The sequence below is a fragment of the Camponotus vicinus genome, unplaced genomic scaffold (assembly GCF_025532165.1).
Source record: "Camponotus vicinus isolate PSW18456_S1 unplaced genomic scaffold, iyCamVici1.0 SCAF_12, whole genome shotgun sequence".
NCBI classification, from domain to species: domain Eukaryota; kingdom Metazoa; phylum Arthropoda; class Insecta; order Hymenoptera; family Formicidae; genus Camponotus; species Camponotus vicinus.
This window is the reverse complement of record NW_028141948.1, coordinates 3,670,367-3,691,506: the sequence shown is the minus strand read 5'-3', so window position 1 is coordinate 3,691,506 and position 21,140 is coordinate 3,670,367. Positions and strand designations below refer to the sequence as shown.

At 33.0% G+C, this 21,140-nt stretch overlaps 4 protein-coding genes across 10 annotated transcripts; 2 read left to right on the top strand and 2 right to left on the bottom strand.

Moving 5' to 3' along the window:
- The first annotated feature begins 3,548 nt into the window (after positions 1 to 3,548).
- Mpcp1 (Mitochondrial phosphate carrier protein 1) lies at positions 3,549 to 9,060 on the top strand. 2 transcript variants are annotated; one of them, XM_083085657.1, is made up of 6 exons: positions 3,549 to 3,674; positions 3,767 to 3,937; positions 7,127 to 7,287; positions 7,743 to 7,979; positions 8,096 to 8,392; positions 8,470 to 9,060. In XM_083085657.1, exons 1-6 carry the CDS (start codon positions 3,575 to 3,577, stop codon positions 8,695 to 8,697), a joined length of 1,194 nt encoding a protein of 397 aa, XP_082941783.1. In that variant the 5' UTR covers positions 3,549 to 3,574; the 3' UTR covers positions 8,698 to 9,060. The 2 variants fall into 2 exon arrangements, with proteins under 2 accessions (XP_082941783.1, XP_082941785.1); XM_083085659.1 differs by lacking the exon at positions 3,549 to 3,674 and adding an exon at positions 3,689 to 3,708.
- LOC145963571 (prestin) lies at positions 7,125 to 13,912 on the bottom strand. Of its 3 annotated transcripts, XM_083085654.1 has the most exons (11): positions 13,505 to 13,912; positions 12,881 to 13,095; positions 12,521 to 12,793; positions 12,084 to 12,265; positions 11,839 to 12,003; positions 11,112 to 11,216; positions 10,900 to 11,033; positions 10,609 to 10,771; positions 10,334 to 10,534; positions 10,016 to 10,264; positions 7,125 to 9,946 (listed from the first exon to the last, which is right to left on the bottom strand). In XM_083085654.1, the coding sequence occupies exons 2-11, from the start codon at positions 12,981 to 12,983 to the stop codon at positions 9,515 to 9,517; spliced, it is 2,007 nt and encodes a 668-aa protein (XP_082941780.1). In that variant the 5' UTR covers positions 12,984 to 13,095; positions 13,505 to 13,912; the 3' UTR covers positions 7,125 to 9,514. The 3 variants fall into 3 exon arrangements, with proteins under 3 accessions (XP_082941780.1, XP_082941782.1, XP_082941781.1); XM_083085656.1 differs by lacking the exons at positions 12,881 to 13,095; positions 13,505 to 13,912 and having other exon boundaries at positions 12,084 to 12,275; positions 12,521 to 12,659; XM_083085655.1 differs by lacking the exons at positions 12,881 to 13,095; positions 13,505 to 13,912 and having other exon boundaries at positions 12,084 to 12,336; positions 12,521 to 12,654.
- On the top strand, positions 13,549 to 16,372 carry LOC145963573 (bifunctional peptidase and (3S)-lysyl hydroxylase JMJD7-like). 2 transcript variants are annotated; one of them, XM_083085661.1, is made up of 5 exons: positions 13,551 to 13,842; positions 14,334 to 14,816; positions 15,048 to 15,294; positions 15,373 to 15,498; positions 15,941 to 16,372. In XM_083085661.1, coding segments are annotated over exons 1-5 (918 nt in total). In that variant the 5' UTR covers positions 13,551 to 13,781; the 3' UTR covers positions 15,942 to 16,372. The 2 variants fall into 2 exon arrangements, with proteins under 2 accessions (XP_082941786.1, XP_082941787.1); XM_083085660.1 differs by lacking the exon at positions 15,941 to 16,372 and having other exon boundaries at positions 13,549 to 13,842; positions 15,373 to 15,703.
- LOC145963569 (uncharacterized) lies at positions 14,812 to 19,621 on the bottom strand. 3 transcript variants are annotated; one of them, XM_083085653.1, is made up of 7 exons: positions 19,465 to 19,621; positions 17,928 to 18,727; positions 17,648 to 17,854; positions 17,341 to 17,574; positions 16,975 to 17,240; positions 16,454 to 16,847; positions 14,812 to 16,258 (listed from the first exon to the last, which is right to left on the bottom strand). In XM_083085653.1, exons 2-7 carry the CDS (start codon positions 18,702 to 18,704, stop codon positions 15,995 to 15,997), a joined length of 2,142 nt encoding a protein of 713 aa, XP_082941779.1. In that variant the 5' UTR covers positions 18,705 to 18,727; positions 19,465 to 19,621; the 3' UTR covers positions 14,812 to 15,994. The 3 variants fall into 3 exon arrangements, with proteins under 3 accessions (XP_082941779.1, XP_082941778.1, XP_082941777.1); XM_083085652.1 differs by lacking the exon at positions 19,465 to 19,621 and adding an exon at positions 19,296 to 19,439; XM_083085651.1 differs by lacking the exon at positions 19,465 to 19,621 and adding an exon at positions 18,952 to 19,287.
- Positions 19,622 to 21,140: the final 1,519 nt, after the last annotated feature.

The following is a 21,140-nucleotide window of genomic DNA, read 5'->3' as shown; positions in this document are numbered from 1 at the left end:
TGCCTTAGGTCTTTGTCTTAGGTAACGCACAATACTGTGTGTTATGTCTCGAGTCTTATGTATACGCGAACGTTTATTTCTTACAAACCAAACCTTCTTACAAGACCTAAGGCATAAAACATAGTCTTAAAATTATAAGGCAACCATTCTGCTCAGGCCCTAACTTATTGCACTAGTGCAGCAGTGCAGCTGAAAAGAACAGACCCAATGACTCGAAAAAGAGTACTTTCCATTTAGCGACACAAGTCGACACAAGCATCATTCTATCTTTTTTCAGTGAATAATACAAACAAAGATAGAATGACACTTGTGTCGATTTGTGTCGCTAAATGGAAAGCATCCAAAGTGATGCAAGGTGCAAATGGTGGTGGGGATGGCAGCCATATTTCGTGTGGGCAAATTATACTGGGTGTTCAGTTCATATTGTCGATGTTGTCATAGGCCTATATTTTGAGGCTGAAGTCCCATGGAGCGGAAATATTCAGCGGAACGGAATGCGCGGAGCCAACGCGGCCAATCACAGCCATAGAAAAAGCACCGCAAAAAAAATGGAATGGCTGTGATTGGTCGCCCTGGTTCCGCACTTTCCGTTCCGCTGAATATTTCCGCTCCATGGGACGCCGGCCTGAATCCTCTTTTATCGATAAAAGTGCTCCTAAAAGCGGCCTGTAGCCAATCAGAAGGCTTATATGCTACTTTTAGAGGCACTTTTATCGATAAAAGAGGATTCAGAATATGGGCCATAGTACAATCCTCTTACAATCATAAAATAACATTTTGGACACCCTATATAATATGCCCATACGAAATATGGCGTCACGTGCACACCTGTGCATCATGTCCGCCTGCATCTGTAGCGTGCAGTCCCACGTAGAAGAAAAAGCGGAACGGAAAAGCGGAACGGAAAAGAAGTATAGTGGGGGTAACCAATCAGAACGTTTCTCCAAAAGACATATCTGTTCCGATTTTAAATAACCGGGTTCCCCGTGTACCGGAAAAAGCGGAAATAAGTAAGAGTAAAAAATTATTTTTTATGAATTATAGTTAACAAAAATAATCAATTTTGTAAAAAAATATCTTTTTATAATAAATGGAAAATTCCAATAGAATATAATTTATGAAAAAAAAGCTAATTCAGAATTATTGTAAATTTTAGGTTAGAATTTTTTCCGTTTTTGCGTAAAATATATTCCATGGGGAACCCAGTCATATAAAAGCGGAATGGACTATAAAGATTATAAAGAACTTTATAATAATATAAATTTAACAAGAGAAATATATTATTTTAGTGTAATTTTGTTTTTATATTTTGTGAAAATATAAAATTAAACTAAACTATTTATATGAAACAATGATAAAATTACATTTTATATTGTAATAAATATTTTATTCAGAATAATATATTTTCACCTAATTTAATGTTAAGTGTAATAAATTGTTACAAAATTTAATATATATATCTGAAAATAAAACACACACATATTTTATATTATAATAAAATAATTTACCGATGACATTATTATTTTATATAAAAATAAATTTATAAATTTTATTTATGAATAAGAAAGACTAGATATGCTAGGTATGTACATACATACGAGAACGCTAGGTATGATGTCTTTTGGAGAAACGTTCTGATTGGTTACCCCCACTATACTTCTTTTCCGTTCCGCTTTTTCTTCTACGTGGGACTGCACCCTTAGCAGTCTAGTGTATTATAGAAGTCTGTGAATCTACCTTATGATCAGGAACCAGGATTACCAAACATTAGGCCGATATCACATTTATCGTACGACAAATTTTTTTAAGCATATTGGGTACATCCAGAAGCACAACCGCTCACTGAGCGGCTAAGTAGCACTCGACTGTGATTGGTGAATTCAAAGATAGAAACCAATCACATTCAATTGCTACTTAGCCGCTCAGTGAGCGGTTGTGTTTTTGGATGCACCCATTGTAGCGGAAGCCTAAGGGTGCTTTCCAATTGTTTAACACATCTTAACACAAACATACACAGGAAGGCACAAAGTGTAGCGATGTGCACGACTCAATTGGAACAAAGTTAAGTGCGACTTTCGAGTGGAGGGTTAGGATTCTTCATAACCATGTCCATCTTGATATTTTTTAATCCATGGTGAGGGTGATGAAGTGAAAAACATGTTGCACACGTAAAATTTGTGTAATTAGTTTGTAAATAATTCGAAGCAAAGTTATTAACATACATAGATATATATATGCATAATATTATATAATATATAAATAATATATAAATAAAATATATAAATGCATAATATTATATTAATATATAAATATGAATGAAAATTTAATCAGTAATAATATACCTAATCTGCAAATATGCTAAAGAAACAACTTTATTTCATTTATTAAATATAATAAAAAAATTAATTGTACAAAAACTCATTAATTCGAATTACTTACTTTAATGATACTTTTAATATTTTTATTGTTCATTTTTGTATTTAATATACTTCAGTGGTTGTCTTTTAAATAAAAAGGATAAAAGCCGTGTTCCGAAATTGCTGCCAGTTTACTGCCAGCACTGAAAATATATAATATACGTAACGTGCACTATAGAATTTGCAGTACTGGCAGTAATTTCGGGACACGGCCAAAAAGAAAAGAAAATTGCCAACATAATCGCCGTCAGTCTGCAACCGCATATTTCATTTGTCCCTAGAAAACAGAAGGTTACACAAGTTGACTAGTAGCCCTCGAGCTGAGTACGGATGTGTAAAGTTGTGTCGGCAGTTACGGCAATTGGAACGCGACTTGTGTCGCCGTGTGCATAAAAGTGTCTAGGGATATCTCAATTGGAAAGCACCCTATAACTGAAATCCTAAAGTCACTAGATATACAAAGTACCGCAATCCATAAAGCCGGGTCTACATTGGTCGTAGCATAAGGTTGTAAGGCCGTAGTCGTAAAAAATTGACCAATCCCAGTTGAAGTTCAGGAGAATAATCAACTGTGATTGGTCAATTTCTTACGACTACGGCCTTACAACCTTATGCTACGACCAATGTAGACCTGGCTTAAGACTCAATGTATAAGGATTTGGAGCCAAAATGGCCTTCTAAAAGTACAAGTGCACACTTTGGTTACGTATGTATGTACACTTTAAGTGCAATTTTCTAACCTGTATGTGAAATCTGAGAAGCATTCGTGACTAGGTTGTTGCGTAAAAGGCTATAAAAATCAAAGCGAAAAAGGTTTTCGTTTATTTCGCATCCCAAAAAGCGAAAATAACAACAAAAAATGCAAAAAATGGCTGAAATTAATTGCCAAAAATACATTATCATTAAGGGGTCATGTATATAATTATAGGGGTCAAATATATAATTTGAATGAACCGCTTATTGGAGCCAAAATGGCGAATGATTACGGCTGCGTTCCAAAATTCACTGCCAGTACTGAAAATCTATAGTTTACGTGACGTACATTATAGATTTTCAGTACTGGCAGTGAATTTTGGAACACAGCCTACGGTACTTTGTATATCTAGTGACTTTATGAAATCCATAACTTGCTTCTCACCTATGTTACAAATAGTTTTATGTTAAACGGGCTGTGCTGCTCTGTGGTGTTGCCGCATCCCTTGCCTCTGCCACTCTTTCGCGGATTTCTTGGTGGCGAGAGTCATTCCTTTGGAACAGGTGCTGTTTTTTTGACATAGTACCTCTAGTAAATGTAAATATCTGATACGATCTAATTCAAACTGTCATTAATTTTGAATGCTTGTATTTAGGTGCAAACGCGAGTCACGTGATGACGATGTTGTCTTGGGTACAGGAGGCAGCGAAAATGAATCCATTCTCCTCACCGTTCACACAAGCCAAGTGTCAGGCATTAAAGGATGAGGGAACACGACCACTCGTTCCGAACCGCAACATTGCTGCCGCCTCCGTCGAGGAAGGTGGTCAGTAACTATTTCCTCTCCGATTCTTTGCAAATTAAACAATCGAGAGAAATTCTCCCCTTGATCAGTTAATTAATGGAGGTTATATCACTTTCATACAATTTTTCTGTTTAATATTACAAAAAATATATCATATTCATAACGTTTGTTTATCCCGAGATTTTTATCTTCGATATTTATATATTGAGATATTATAAATTTATATGATAATGTGATAAGACTGCCTGCCATTTCATATCTGACATTCTAACCGGAGATCACGTTACATAACCCGAAATATGATTGTGAATGTTGGGATTCAATTGTCAAAATTCGATTTTTCAAAGTGACTTATCGATTGTATTCACGTAACGTGATTATTAGATATCGTAAATTTAAAAATAGCAAGATTTAATATTTTTGTCATGAGTAACATATTTTGTCTTTCAAATCTTTCAATTATGATACATTAATTATATAACTGCATATCTCTTTTTGTGCACATGTATAGAACGAACCGACAATTTCACGTGTGAATTTCATGTTTAACATTCGATTATATGTATATCATATATATATATATATATATATATATTGTATCTATGAGATATATATATACGATGCGTGATATACACGCGCATCACACGTAATGCGTGTTCGTTTTTATTTAATTTTATTGACGAAAGAAATTACAAGATTATATAATTTACGAATAACAAATCCCCGAGAGAAGACATAAGAGTTTAAATGGATACATGCCGCGGGTTGCATAAGGCGCGGCCATCTTGTCATATATCAGCGCGTTATAAAACGTGCTTCCCTTGACCTTGGACGTGGTGACGACCACGTAAAAATAAATTTGATTCGTTGTACATTAACCGTGACCGAGAAACATGTCAAGAGGAAGATGTTTTTTTTTCTTAGGTCAAGAGTATACAAGGGAGATCAATTCGCTTGAATTTTGAATCCACGCCAGACTGTACTCGAGTAATCGATCAGTCGATTAATACTTTTGAAACATTTGTGTATTCTGAATATTTACATTACTAATATTAAAAAAATTTTCTGAAACGCGCCTTAAAATATTAAAATCTAAATCTTTAAACGCGTCGATATTTGATTGATACGCAATGAAGGATATCGTGATCAAAAATCATCATATCGAGAGGAGGATATTTTTTTCTCAGATAAAGAATAAGAGATGAATCGGAGCGGCGAGTGACTGAGGCGGCAAAGTATTTGTCTACCATGAAGAACCCCAGGTTCAAATCTTGATACAGCATGACAAATTTTTCTGCGATAATCACCTCACTTCCTCTTTCTCTCCTTTCCTGATCTTCCTCCTCTTTTTATCCACTTCTTCTGAACTTGTTATACTCTATTAAAGTGAGAAACTCTATTGATACTGTTTGTTTTCCAGCAAGGTGACACAGTGCGACACAGTGCGACACACTCAAACACTGTGCATGTGTTTGTTGGAACGCAAAACTCGACCATTGCGGACTACATTAATATTTTCACTAGAATTTTTCACTAGGATAATTTTAAAGTGTGAAAGCAATAAAATAAGGTAATGATAAAAACAAAAACTAATGCTGATATAAAAGGTTATTAGTATTAAAGTATTACAATAACAATTTACACAGATAGTTTTAAAAAATATTATTCAAATATACATTCAAATGTTAAATCTTTTTAAGTAAAATCTTTTTCTTCTTCAGCTTTTTGACTTCGTCGCGGTTATTACATCTAGATCGACACAAATTATTAATTTAGGACTGATCGAAAAAGTTCTCACTTTTAAAGATTGTCAACAATGACTAGAGAACACACTCAAACTCTACACCGATGCTGTGTCGAGTTGTGCGTTGCTGTGTCGTTGTTGGAAAGCACTGTGCCACACAGTGTCGCCTGTGTTCCTTGCTGGAAAGCACCCACTGATATATACCAGTGATGATATACAGGGTGTCCTAGATCACCCGTACACCCCTTTTCTTTCAAAAACTAAGCATTTTAGAGAAAAATGTTTCAGACAAAAGTTGTTTGGTTTCGAGGGGGCCATAAGATGGTACCATTGGTTTGACCTTGAAGAGTCATTTGAAGGTCACGTGAAGGTCACTTCAATTTTTTTAAATGGAATACCCTATATATTTTTGCACATTCTTGTAGCTCATCTCGATAGCTTTTCAAAACACTATAATTAAGTTAGTTTTCATTAAGTACTTTCCGAGTTATGAGGCTTGAAATAATTTCTTAATTTTACGTAAATCATAAAATATCTTGTAAAATATTCATTTTTCGATTATCTTACCTTAATACTTTTATGTACAAAATAATAAGAGGAATCAATTGGTGTAAAAGAAACACAGTTATTTTTAAGAAAAAATATGTAATTGTTAATTACAAATTACATATTTTTTCTTCGAAACAACTATGTGTTTTCTTTACACCAATTGATTCCTCTCATTATTTTGTACATAAAAGTATTAAGGTAAGATAATCGAAAAATGAATATTTTACAAGATATTTTATGATTTACGTAAAATTAAGAAATTATTTCAAGCCTCATAACTCGGAAAGTACTTAATGAAAACTAACTTAATTATAGTGTTTTGGAAAGCTCTCGAGATGAGCTACAAGAATGTGCAAAAATATATAGGGTATTCCATTTAAAAAAATTGAAGTGACCTTCACGTGACCTTCAAATGACTCTTCAAGGTCAAACCAATGGTACCATCTTATGGCCCCCTCGAAACCAAACAACTTTTGTCTGAAACATTTTTCTCTAAAATGCTTAGTTTTTGAAAGAAAAGAGGTGTACGGGTGGTCTAGGACACCCTGTATTACCTGCTGATGGCCGGAATGTATAGATCCTTCTGTATAGGATCTGTGTTGGCCAATAAATTGAAAACATATACATAAAAGGAATTTTGAATCCACGCCAGACTGTATTTTATAATCGATCAATCTGACCGATTAATACCTTTGAAATATTTATGTATTCTGAACATTTGCATTTCTAATATTCAGAAATTTTCTGAAAGAAAGAAAGAGAGAGAAACGCGCCTTAAAATATTAAAATCTTAAATCTTTTTAAACACCTCCATGTTCTTTATTGATACATAATCAAGAGTATGTTGTTGAAAAAAATGTCGCTTTGTGAAAATGTAGAAAGTAAAAATTAATATGATGTGTTTTGTATATTTACAGATAGTTGCGAATTTGGATCGAACCATTATTTCATGTTATGCGGTCTCGGGGGCATTTTGTCTTGCGGTATCACTCATACCGGTATCACGCCTTTAGATTTAGTCAAATGCCGAATTCAAGTGGACCCTGCAAAATATAAATCAGTGTTCAGTGGATTTCGGGTAATTCTTATTCCTTATTACATTTTTTTTATACAGGGTGTATCTGAAATGATGTAACTTTAGGAGCATATTCTAGAGGTCAAAATAACTTTTTTTTCCTATGAACATGGGTCCGCAAATGAACTTCCCTCCGAGCTAGAGGCCCTTAAAGTTTGGGGAAAAAATTGAAAATTAGCTGTATTATAGATTACCTTATTATTTGACCTTGGTTTTGACGTTATCTCCCTCTCTTGAGAGATAAATAAATTTGCGTTGCGGGTGTTTGTTTAATTTCACACATTTTCGAATTTTAGCTCGGAGGGGGGTTCATTTGCGGACCCATGTTCATAAGAAAAAAAAGTCTTATTTTGACCTCTAGAATACGCTCCTAAAGTTTAGTGCATCATTTCAGATACACCCTGTATATTTCTCTAAATGTAATATTTTTTATCACACACAGATCCTATTGATTGTAGGTAACATATGCCGAAGACGGCGCCCGAGGATTAGTGAGAGGCTGGGCGCCCACTTTTTACGGCTATTCTATTCAGGGAATGTTTAAGTTTGGTCTCTATGAAGTTTTCAAAGTTCAGTATGCAGCATTGGCCGGTGAAGAACTCTCTTATGAATACAGAACTTCGTTGTATTTGATATCGTCAGCTTCTGCGGAATTCTTCGCGGACATTGGATTAGCGCCATTTGAAGCTGCCAAGGTAACAAATTGTTCGATGTTTTTTTCTGAAATAAAAACTGATGTTAAAAATCTGTTAAAAACAATTCTATATCTTATCGTTTATTCTATTTTATGCAATGGATTTTTAAATTCTAGGTCAGAATACAAACTATGCCCGGATACGCTAACACTTTGCGACAAGCATTGCCGAAGATGTACGCGGACGAAGGTCTTACCAGTTTCTATAAGGGTTTAGTGCCACTATGGTTGCGTCAAATTCCTTATACGATGATGAAATTTGCCTGCTTCGAGCGCACCGTCGAACTTCTGTACAAACATATAGTACCTAAACCTAGGGCGGAGTGCAGTAAAGGTGAACAACTGGTAGTAACTTTCGCAGCTGGATATATTGCTGGTGTATTTTGCGCTATTGTATCTCACCCTGCTGATACGGTAAATTTTACTTACATAATTGCAAATTTCCTTCATATTTTGAATTTATTAAATATATAAATGTTTGTGTGTATAAGGTGGTGTCAAAATTGAATCAAGAAAAGGGAGCGACTGCGGGTGCAGTTCTGAGAAAACTTGGCTTTGGCGGCGTATGGAAGGGCCTGGGACCGAGGATTGTGATGATTGGTACCCTGACTGCAGCGCAATGGTTCATCTACGATGCCGTCAAGGTCTGGCTACGCATGCCCCGCCCGCCACCACCCGAGATGCCAGAGTCCCTCAAGAAAAAGTACGGGGTAGCATAAAAGCCAGAAGACAACATGTTCCGATTGGATCGTCAAATTTAGAAAAGGAGACATAAAGCAATTTCAATTTGATCCTCGTGCCGTACCATTGTTGTTGAACAATGTGTTCCGCCACTTATTTTCGAATATTTATTATGATTATACAGCAGCATCAACAGGCAACACTGCCGCAGATTACTAGAAAAAATAATTGTGTCTTACAAATAGGAAATATATAGAATGCTAATTATCGACTCTATAATTATAAAAGGCACATTAAACCTAATTTTTGCGACAGTTATAACAAGTTACCCAAAGTAACTAAAAACTGTCACATTGTACATAGGGTGATCGCTGTAAATAAACAGGACGATTGCTCAATTATATGTTATATTATTTAATATTTCTCTTTCCAATACATAACAATATTTATGACATATGTTACCAAATCTGATTTAACAAAAAAATATATGTATTAATGTTTTAGATCTGCAAAAAAATTAAGTATTATTGTAAGTACAAACAAGTTAGATATAGAATATTTGTGCTGTCCAAAGTACATTTGTATCACTTTGTGTTTTCACGCAACTTACATAATGCTGTTTTACACATTTTGTTGCATATTTTTTTTAATTAAAAATTGACACTGAGTAAAGATTTCTTTTTTTGTTATAATATTGTTTTGCAGGAAATATCTCACAAAGATACACAACATAAGATAGACAACGTAAAAAGCAATACTGCATGCATAATATAGCTGTACACTCCTCCATTAGTTAACATTGTTATCAAAAATATGTCTACATATTGCATATGTATGACTGAAAACTATTTTCCATTATCTTGAGGAAATCTCATTTCGAAAATAAGCAACGGCATCTTGTATAGTCGCAAAGATTTTCAGCGACATCTCGCCATATATGTATAAATCACATTTCTTTATCATTTCAAAGATGGGACTTGGACAATTGACAAAGTAAAATTTGATGCTCACTTGCGTAAATTCTTTGACAATCAAGTGCAACATCTGAACGCTACTGGGATCGATGTAACTCAACGCACTCATGTCCATGATTATGCATTGCAATTCAGGTCTACCTTCGGAATCATCCAGAAAATGATTTTCTTCAGTTAATTTTTTTCTATGCTTGATAATCTTTTGCGGACATACTCCTACGAGTTTATATATGATAGATCTAAAGTAATTGTTATTTGCAAAGTTCAATGTACCGCAATAATGAAATATTTTTATTCCATGTATCTCCACCGCCTAAAATCAATATGTAAAACTGATTAATATCTTATTTTTGTTGCGTTTATCTGTCTCATGAAAACTTACTGCTTTGTATCTATCCAAATCCAAATATAAATCCGTATGTGGTATGTGACCTAGCAAACATGCATAGGGTCGAATAGCTTGAAGCAGAATAATGACCAGTGACACGAGCAAACCCGCAAACAATCCAATGTCAATATTTATCAACGTCACAATTAGGAATGTTACGATCCAAATTGTGGCATCGGTCTTGCTCAGTTTCCAAAATTTAACGAACTGATTAGCTTGTTGGAACATTCCCTTTAATGCTACCTGCATGAAAGATCTTCAGATTATTTTTTTTTTCTTAACGAGACACTGATTTTGCGATTCTATGCGTACAATTATTATGGAAGCCAACACGCATCTTGGTAATAATTCGAAAAACGGTCCAACCCACAAGAGTATAATAAGCAATAATAAGCAGGACACGATGCTCGCTATTTGCGTACGTCCTCCGACAGTTTGTTGAATGAGAGATCTGCTTAAGGAGGCCGCTATTGGCATGCATGAGAAAAAAGAGCCCATTACATTACTAAAGCCCTGAAATTGAAATTTGCTATCGATAATAAATACAAGTAATAAATATTATATTATTAAAATATAATAGGTCGCACCATTGCAAGAAGTTCCTGATTAGAATCTATTTCATAGTTAAGTTTCTGCGCGAATATCAATGCCATTGACATGGTAATAGTGTATGAAACCATGGTTATTGCGATGCTATCGATTGCTACCAAAGGCAATAATTCAAGACTCGGCACTTCTGGTTTAGGAAGCCTATTAAAAAATATTTATATACATATATATTTATATACACATATAAATAATATATATGTATAATCTATATTTTATATAGTATATCAGAATTTTAGTAAATCAATTTAAGTGATGAATTCATTTAGTACCCTATAGGAATATGTCCGACGGTTTCAATATTATAAGTCTTTGGTAAATCGCAATATCGAGAAACTAATGTCCCACCAATGACTGCAATGAGTTCAATAGGTATTGGCATACTGCATATTCTGCTCATCCTTGGCTAATTAAAAATTATATCATTATATTGTCAATATTTTCAAATTAAAGTATCAAATTGATACACATAATACATATTTACCTTCAAGAACTCATTATTAAAAATAAGAATAACAATTGATACAATTGATACTATTGCTGCAGTCATATTGGTATTTTCTATTTCTTTAAATACATCTACAACGGTCTGAAATTTAAAGAAAATTTTTGTTCAAATGTTTTAATCTCAATAAATATACATTAATATAATTTATGTCTATTTATACACAAATATGACATACATATATACATACACACACACACACACACACACAGGCTGATTCATTTTAATCTTTATAGGCAAATATTTTGAAAAATATGCGAGATACGAAAAAATGTTTTAGACAAAAGTTGTATGGTTTTAAAAGGGACATAAGATGGTGACAATGATTTGACCTTGGATAGTCGTTTTGAAGGTCGCGAAAGTTACTTTTAATTTTTCAAATGGAACCCCTTATTTTTCACTACACATTCTTGTAGCTTATCTCGAGAGCTTTCCAAAACATTATAATTAAATGTTTTTTCGTTTTTTCGTACTTTTCGAATTATGAAGCTTGAAATAATTTCTTAATTTTACATAAACCGTAAAATATATCTAATAAAATATTCATTTTTCGATTATCTTACCTTAATACTTTTATGCACAAAATAATGTGAGGAATCAATTGGTGTAAAAAAACATGGTTATTTAAAAAAAAAATATGTAATTGTTAATTGTAAATTACATATTTTTTTCTTAAAAACTATATATAATTTTTATATCTACTTACAAAAATTAGCTTAAAATATCCTTTTTGCTTTGGTAGTTTTAAACCAAGAAGATCCTTGATTTGAGAGATAAAAACGTAAACAGCAGCTGCTGTCGTAAAGCTATTTACTAAAGTTTCACTCAGCAAAGTTGTTACAATGCCTAATCGGAATGTATACATTATTATCTATAACATAAGAGAAATCTTCATTTTTCATTATTCTATTTGATTAAATTATATTTTGAAAAATAATATGTAATATTTACCTGATATATTCCAACCATTAATGTCACAGCTGTTGCTACTTGCATGGGTGGATACGTATATGTAACATCTTCGAGATTTTCAGAAAGAGAGTCCGAAAAATTCGCTGATGTATAATCCATGACTGGATGTGAATAATATGTTACTACCTTACCGGTCATTAGACAAACCACGGCAAAAGTTCCTGATGAATGCTAAGAATGTTTGATTGTTCGAGGTTGTTGAATAAGTTAAAGTGTATTATTTCTAATTGTTCTGTAATGGAAGTTAACCAGATATGCAATAACGCTCGAAAGTTAATGCATATAAAAGCATCATATCTTAAACTATAAAAGCATCATATCTATGCAATTCTGTTGCATGTTAATATATTTTAGTAAAATTTCTAAAATTATGTATTTTATATCCCAATTATATACTTTATCTACACCTTTCTTACCTATAGATACATGTTTGGATGTACCAAAAAGAAAATATATTAAGACAGGAAAGAAGGCCATGTATATGCCGACCACTGGTGGTAGGCTTCCCAAAAGTGCATATGCCATACCTTGCGGAATATGCATAATTGCCACTGTTAAACCAGAAATAATATCAGACAATATGTTTTCTCTCCAATTATACTTGCTAAGCCATTTCACTGCTGGTACTGTCGACATTATACAAGCTCGCCAATCTTTCGATCTGATGATATTTATCGCATTTTGCATCACTACAGAGAAATAAAACTTGTACTTCAAGATTTATTAAGCAGCATAGAAAATATTACGTTTTGTTAGTTTATTAAATTATAACTTACAAAATGATTTTGGCTTCTCATAATTGTAATTTTGATTCAATGCCTCGTGTTCATAAAGAGGCCTCTCTAAATTTATTTGCAACAATGCGTCACGCTTGTCCATGATTACAGTCCGTAACTATTAAGTACTCTCACTCTTAAGAACTGTTTATATAAGAATTTGGTATAAAGAATGTACTTATTAGAGTTCTTATTTTATCTAGACATCTATATATCTGTAATCATAAAAGATTATATCTATACGTAACTGATATTATATCTTAAGTTCTAAATAGTTAAAACATCATAATTATGTAACATCTTGACTATAATTTTTTTCTACTGTCATGTATTAAACTTGCAATAATTCAGTTAATATACACATTTATACAATATTTAGAAATAAACTTTATTAAAAAATTTATTATACCTATGCAATTGAAAAAAATGTATATTAATATAACGTGAGTGGCAAAAATATATTCAACTTTTTCTCTATTTATAATTTAAAAAAAACTTGTATAATTAATAATTATTAAAACTTATATTAATAATTATAAGTCTTCTCTCATTGTTATAAACTTTTTTAGAATTTTATCTCATTACTGTTATATATATTAATTGAAAGAGAAAGAATAAACTTACCTAATAAAATATTTTCAGTCTCTCTCATGTCATTGGCAGATAGATACTAAGATTCTTCAGATAGCACGTGATTAATAATCATCAGGCCATGTTCATTAGTCATATGTACAATTGATTGGTTACACATACATATAGATTGAAATTTAAATTTCTTAATCTACAAACATCTGTTCCGTATCTGTGCCTGCGTCTGTTGATTTGACTGATGATATCAATGTGACGTGATGTGACGTGTGACATCTACTATATATATGTTTTTTTTTTAACTTGAAGAAGAATGTCAGATGCTGAAGCTAGAATCCAAAGGGCATATCATGTCTTGTCACAAGAGGCGAGAGGTTTGTTATCTATTTTTAAAATCTATATATGTTAACCTCACATGCAATTGCTTACAGAAAATAAATAATGGACGTTCTGTTAGAAAGTCGTATCTAATATATATAGCTGGAAACACATATGAACAGGAAATGTACTATTAACCCACACATAGTTTTTTAATTTTTATTTTATTTATTACATAAAAAATATAAAATATATAGTATGTAAAAATGTCAAAATATAATTATTAATTATTAATATACGTACATGTGGAATTAATGTGCAATTAATATTAACGCAATTATACTCCTTTTTGATTCAATTGAAACAAAAATATTTTTAAATAATATATATGTGAAGAAACAGCTATATATAAAATGGTTTGTAATATGTATAATATGTGTATAAATTATATTTAATATATATATATATTTATAATTAAAATATTATTTAAAATATACATTTAATCCTATAATATTAATAATTTTTGTGGTTTTATATCTTTTTATAGAATTATATTTGCAAAATAAAGTTGCAGAAATAAATTGCACAAAAATTACACCTCTTACTTTCTACCGAGAATATGTCTCAAAAAATATACCATTGATAATAAAAGGAGCAGTAAAACATTGGCCTGGTATAAGCAAATGGTCCATACCATACCTTCATGAAGTATTTGGCGATGAAAATGTTTCAGTCGCTGTAACGCCAAATGGCTACGCAGATGCAATAGCTAGAAAAGACGACACTAGGGAGGAGTTTTTTGTAATGCCTGAAGAACGTTTACTCACAATGTCCGAGTTTCTCAATACATTAGAAAATGCAAAGAAAGACAGTGTATTTTATATACAGAAACAAAATTCAAATTTTATAAATAGTTTTCGTAAATTATGGTCAGATGCAGAAATTGAAATATCATGGGCCACCCAAGCATTTGGAAAGCAACCTGATGCTGTAAACTTTTGGATGGGAGATGAAAGAGCTGTAACTTCCAGTAAAGTTTTATTTGACTTGATAACATTTTGGAAAAGTATCTTAATATCTCAAATTAAAAAAAAATTGTTACAAGATTGTTAGTTGCATTTTATTTTTATAACATGACAAATTTTATATACTATCCACATCATATTTTTTACAAGTCTATATATGTTTATTATCTATATGTTTAATTCTAAAAGAACTGAAAAAATTCACATACTAAACTACTTTATTAATTTATATATAGTGCATAAGGATCCTTATGAAAATATATATTGCGTTGTATCTGGTGAAAAGAATTTTATTTTACATCCTCCCACGGATTTACCATGGATTCCATATAGAGATTATCCATCTGCTGTTTACAAAGAATATGAATGTGGAAGATGGATTATTGAACCGATAGCTAATGAAATGTCTAATTTAGGACAGACTGCCAATTCGACATTGATACCATGGATATGTATAGATCCTTTAAATCCAGATTATAAAAAGTTTAGTATGAATACAGCATACAATTTTCCTTTTTAGACATTTATTTACGAGAATAAGACTAAAACATTTATTTTTAGATATCCAGAATATCATAATGCACATACTTTGAAAGTAACACTGAAAGCTGGAGATGTACTATATTTACCATCTTTATGGTTTCATCATGTGAGACAATCACATGCTTGTATATCCATCAATTATTGGTACGATATGGAATTCGATATTAAATATGCATATTTTAAAACACTTGAGACGTTGTGCAAATAAACAAGTTTGTGGTTAAGGCACACTTTAAACATTTGTATATAAACTGTGCTATTTTATTTTAAAATCAGCAATCAGTGCATGCAAGAGACTAAAGAGAAATTATATTTATATATATATGTGTGTATATATATATTATATATATATATATATATATATATATATATATATATGCATCCACTGTATACACATACTATTTCATAATAATCATGTACTGATCGTGACATCATCTACATGTATATTTTTTAATTAATATGTATATATATATATATATATATTTATATGTATGTGTCAATAATATTTATTAAATTAAATGCACATCTGTATCACTTGTGCCAATGATACAAAGAAATTGCTAATTCAGAGTTATTACATTTATAGAAATCTTATGACTGCTCTTTATGAAACTCTCAAGAGACTATGAGAAAATTTAAGTCAGGCTGTTTCATCATTATTTTCGGAAATTAAATGATATTTACGTCTTGTACCATATGTAGAGTGCTGAGTTTCATACATCTTTCGATTTTCTAAATATTTTCGATAATTATTCTCACGCTTCCTTCTTTGCTCTTCTGCTTGCTGTCTCAATTTTTCAGGATTCATATGAGTAGTCACCATATGTCTCGTCAACGAACTCATGAATTTATACGTGATACCGCATACGTCGCAAGAAAGTATTTCCTCATTTCCTCCTTGTTGCTATACATAAGAGAAAGATAATTCTTATAATTCTTTAATTTGTGACAAAAATAATTTACAAAAATCGAAATAAAATAAGTACAAAATGCCAAAATAAATCAAATTATAACAATCAAATTATATTTGTAATTTTTTTCTATATATTAAAGAGAATATTATAAAAAGTATAATATATTAAGATAATCTTATACGTACTTGCTGATGTACCATCATGTGTCTTTGCAAGTTATTCAATCTGTTAAACTCACGACCGCAGACTTCACAATCGAATTTCTTATCAGGATCGTGATATTTCTTGTGCATACTCAAGTCAGTTGCATGATTGAAGGTTTTTTGACATATGTCACACGTATATTTGCGCTGTTCATTAGGCATGTGTGATTCTTCGTGTTTCGCTAAACTAGTCTTGTCCATGAATCGCCGACCGCAATAGATGCAAGGAAGCGGTCGCGATTGCGAGTTGTGTAACGTCAAATGACGACGTAATGCCGTAGAAGTAGGAAAATTTTTATGACATTCCAGGCATTGGAACGGTCGGTCGCCGGTGTGTGTCTTTCTATGGCGAGCTAAAGAAGTCTGATCTGGATACCTGGCAGAAAAATAAAAAATTTAATATAAATAAAAAAATTTTTTTTGCACATTAAAAATTATTTGTTAAAAAAAATTAATTTTTTATTCAATTTGTATTTAAAATGTAAGTTTTAAGATTCACTTGCCTTTTAGGACACAAATCGCAAGGAAAGTTTCTTGTAGTTATATCTTCCTCGCGAGCATGTTTTAATCTATTATGTCTGAGTAATTGGCAGGATGTTTTAAAACTTTTGTTACAGATGTCACATTTTAAATTATCCGTTGTCGGTATAATGACTTGAGTTCTCTTTTGTCCATTTTCATCCTCTGATATTATCAAAGAAATGGTTACAGTATTGTCTTCATTATCAAAATCTTGAAGCGATGTCGGTGATACGGTATTACTGGTTGTCTAATAAATTTTGTAAATGTAATAATTAAATTTGTAAGCATAAAGTGAAATGAAAATTTCTCTTTAATATGAAATCTATCAATATATATTAGATCCATACCTGTTTATTAATAACAGATTTAGATTCTGACTCAGGCAGATTTATGTAACTATCATCTTCAATTGTCTCACTGTTTTGTTGAGATTTCGATTGCAATTCTTTATTAGTATGATCGTCGCTGGTTTCAGCAATCGCATAATTTCCGTCCTCGGTCAAATACACTGGTTGCAAAACTCCGCTAGCATCTTTAAAGTACAATTGACCATCCTCGTCCTCATGTAAAAATATCTGATCCTATGCAAAAATAAAAACATTTATGATACATTTGTTTATAACATTTGGTTAACTTTTTAACAAGGAATATTACTTGAGAACTGTCTTCTTCCTGATTTTGATTAGTTTCGGGATTTGCCGGTTCCCAAGACATTTGCTCATCTTGCTCTATTGTCGCATTATCATACTGATATTGCTCATTGTCGTCAATGGCTTGTGCTACATATAATGTTTCCATATTATCTCCTTCATAGTAAATGGTACCCTCGACTGGTATAGTGTTCTCTTCGAGTCGTTCCATCTAAGATAACACAATTATTACAACAATATCAAAAGATTATATTTCTTTGTATATATTTCAAAAATATACTTACTTTGACATAATGTGCATCATTGAGCTTTTCTTGTTGCTGCTTAGACGAGTCTTGTTTCTTTGTACCAAGCACAGTGTACAATAGATTATTCTCTACATTTTTCACTATCTCATGAGTTGTCTCGCTATCATCATTAATATTATTTATATCATTTCCGATACCGTTATCTGTTCGAGATTTATCTGATCTTTTCATTGGATCCGCATGAATTCTTAAATCTATTTTGTTTGATTGTAATGAAACAGTTTGATTATTTACGTGTTTGTTAATCTGTAAAGGATCTGTACCATTGCCCACTAATTCAGATTTATTATCCAATTCATCAATACGTTCCAGTTCTTCATCTTGCCAGTCTTCATCAACATCATAATTAATAACTTGTTTATTAATAGTCTTCCGTGTACTATTAATATCTTTGGCAGAGTCCTTCTTATCAGATTGTAAAGCAAACACTGAATTCTCCTCGTCAAAGCTATAAAGTTCTACATGTTTCTTAGGTTCTTGATCATTTCTCTCTGTTTTCTCAACTGAACCATCCTTTGTATTCACTGACTTATCTTTATCCTCCGACAAAGATACATCACTATCTGGAGTAGTTTCGTCACATTCTTCAACTTCCTCAATTATTTCTATAATTTCTTCTATTTCTGTCTCTTCAGAATCCTCAGTTGCTTCAAAAATAATATCTTCCTCTGTGACGCTTTCATCTTTCAGCACCTCTATAACATCTTTATTATCCATAACCAAGCTCTCCAATATTTCCGATGATAACTCCATTCTTAGATCATATATATAGATATCTAAAAAATAAATATTATATATGTATGTGTGTATATATATATATTATATTATATATATATATATATATATATATATATATATATATATATATATATATATATATATATTATATATATATATATACACATTTTGATAAAATTAAAATTTAATATGGATAAGTATATAAACAGTGGGTGAAAATTAATAGGTACAAATTTCAGTATTAATGAATTATTATACTGACTGATGCTAAGGAATAGCGTCAGTACGTCTTTATGCCGACGGATATTTGTACACAAATTTTCACTTGCGGCCAAATCCAAGGCGTCGTGAAAGAAGCGCGGACGCGAAATATTCCAAAATATTCAAAGAAAACGACACGTCGCAACACGACGAAGGTCGCGTTTTCGCGGCTTGCGCATCGTGTCGAAATATAATGTCGGCCAGTAGAAGACTGGCAGAAAGCAAGTCCTCGCGAAACGTTCGGCTTCCCCTTGTTGTCAGAGCGCGTCGAGGAAAGCGTTCACGACGGACTTATATTTTGACACTTTGTGCGACGCGATCGTCCCCGCGCGAGGCCTCACTCACCAGTCGGTACGGTAAAATTCCGTAAATTTATCAACGGATAGCAATATGGCCAACAGCACAGAGGGGAGAGCGTTTATCGTCACGCGGAATGCGAAGCAAGTGAAAGCGCGCGCGCGCGCGCGTGATCCGATATCAATTATTCTCACTCGTCATCGATCAGCGTACCTACCGTAATTTCGCGAGATTGCAGCGGCGCGCGTGTAAATGCGCGAAATAAGATTTTGCCAAGTGCTCGGTCGATACGCCAATTGCTCGGAGCCGCCTGTTCTGTCTTCTCCACCAGGCGAGCGACGCCAAGCCCGCGCTCGAGCTTCAGTAGTCCGTATGCGCACGCGCAACCGGAAAAGCTTAGCTATATAGGCCGTGTTCCGAATTTATTGCCAGTACTGAAAATCTATAGTTTCCCTCACGTATACTATAGATTTTCAGCACTGACAGTAAATTCGGAACACGGTCATACCGTGATAGATTCGCGTGATATCGCAATGAATAGGGAAATTAACCGATGAAAAATATTAAAACTAAAACTCATGTATTTTGTTCTTTACATTACGTATTATATATTTGGCGAATTTTTATATACGTATATATGTATGTATATGACTATTAAATGGAAGGACATGGCCACATTCAGCAGAACTCAACCCATATTCTGAATCCTCTTTTATCGATAAAAGTGCCTCTAAAAGTGGCATATAAGCTTTCTGATTGGCTACAGGCCACTTTTAGAAGCACTTTTATCGATAAAAGAGGATTCAGAATATGGGCCTAAGTAGCAATCGAACGTAATTGGTTTCTACTTTCAGATTCGGCCAATCAGCTTCGAATTACATCGGAAAATCTAGTAATGTTGCCCAACTGTTGAGTCCACAGACTTCTAATATAACTAGACTGCTAACTCCCCATATTTTGCTTATATAAAATGTCCTCACATTTTATGTACTAACGTGACTTATTCTGCACATGCGCAGATACCATCGATATAGATATATATCATATACTTAACCTAGCTTGCGTATGTATATACCACGTCTTACATACAGGTCTGGAAACTCAGGCCTTTTTTAGTGGTGGGGGAGGTCTCACTTAGTGTGTCCGTTTTTCGACTAGAAGTCGCAATACGAGCGAGATAGACGGCAGTAGTCGTTCTCTCTCTAACATATGTCTAAAATGACTTCTAGATCGCAGCGAACCTAGCAGGCAAGCCGTGAACTTCCGAAAAACGGACACACTAAGTGAGACCTCCCCCACCACCGGAGTTTCCAGACCTGTATGTAAGACCGTGGTATATACATATAAACATGCGTTATCGCAGAGCGCATGCGCAGAATAGAATACCTTTATATACCTATCTGTGATTTGTACATAAAATCGAAGCCGTCTTATATATAAGGAGTTAGCAGTCTAGTATATATAGAAGTCTGTGGTTGAGTCCACTGAATGCGGCCCATCCATGGATGTAAAGCCCCTTGCACAATGCTAGGCAACAGGTAATAAGAACAGAAATAGTATTTATTCTCTGCTCCTATTGGCGAATATTTTCTGTTCCGCGTATTTATTGGTAAATAGTTTCTATTCCCTATTTCTATTGCCTGTTGCCTAGCATTGTGCAAGGGTCTTAAGAAATACAGGACCACAGACTTCTATATAATATACTAGACTGCGAGCTCTTTATATACTAAGGGCCGCTACGACTAAACTCCGATTAAGGGCCACTCGTTGGGACCACTTCAACCAACTTCGATTAACTCAATCGTTGATTAAAGGGTTGTCAACATGACAAAATAATTCAGTGTGACCAATTGTATTTCTAATAATATCAGTGAACTCTATACTATATTGGAA

Coding starts and splice junctions, on each gene's coding strand:
- LOC145963573 (XM_083085660.1), top strand. CDS start 13,782: ATGTCAGATGCTGAAGCTAGAATCCAAAGGGCATATCATGTCTTGTCA. Junction 13,843..14,333: donor CTTGTCACAAGAGGCGAGAG/GTTTGTTATCTA, acceptor ATCTTTTTATAG/AATTATATTTGCAAAATAAA. Junction 15,295..15,372: donor TTAAATCCAGATTATAAAAA/GTTTAGTATGAA, acceptor ATTTATTTTTAG/ATATCCAGAATATCATAATG.
- LOC145963571 (XM_083085654.1), bottom strand. CDS start 12,983: ATGGACAAGCGTGACGCATTGTTGCAAATAAATTTAGAGAGGCCTCTT. Junction 11,217..11,838: donor GATATTTTAAGCTAATTTTT/GTAAGTAGATAT, acceptor TTTAAATTTCAG/ACCGTTGTAGATGTATTTAA. Junction 10,535..10,608: donor ATCAGGAACTTCTTGCAATG/GTGCGACCTATT, acceptor TTTCAATTTCAG/GGCTTTAGTAATGTAATGGG.
- LOC145963569 (XM_083085653.1), bottom strand. CDS start 18,704: ATGGAGTTATCATCGGAAATATTGGAGAGCTTGGTTATGGATAATAAA. Junction 17,855..17,927: donor ATGATGCACATTATGTCAAA/GTAAGTATATTT, acceptor GTGTTATCTTAG/ATGGAACGACTCGAAGAGAA. Junction 17,241..17,340: donor AATCTGTTATTAATAAACAG/GTATGGATCTAA, acceptor AAAATTTATTAG/ACAACCAGTAATACCGTATC.
- Mpcp1 (XM_083085657.1), top strand. CDS start 3,575: ATGTTAAACGGGCTGTGCTGCTCTGTGGTGTTGCCGCATCCCTTGCCT. Junction 3,938..7,126: donor CGCCTCCGTCGAGGAAGGTG/GTCAGTAACTAT, acceptor GTATATTTACAG/ATAGTTGCGAATTTGGATCG. Junction 7,288..7,742: donor CAGTGTTCAGTGGATTTCGG/GTAATTCTTATT, acceptor TATTGATTGTAG/GTAACATATGCCGAAGACGG.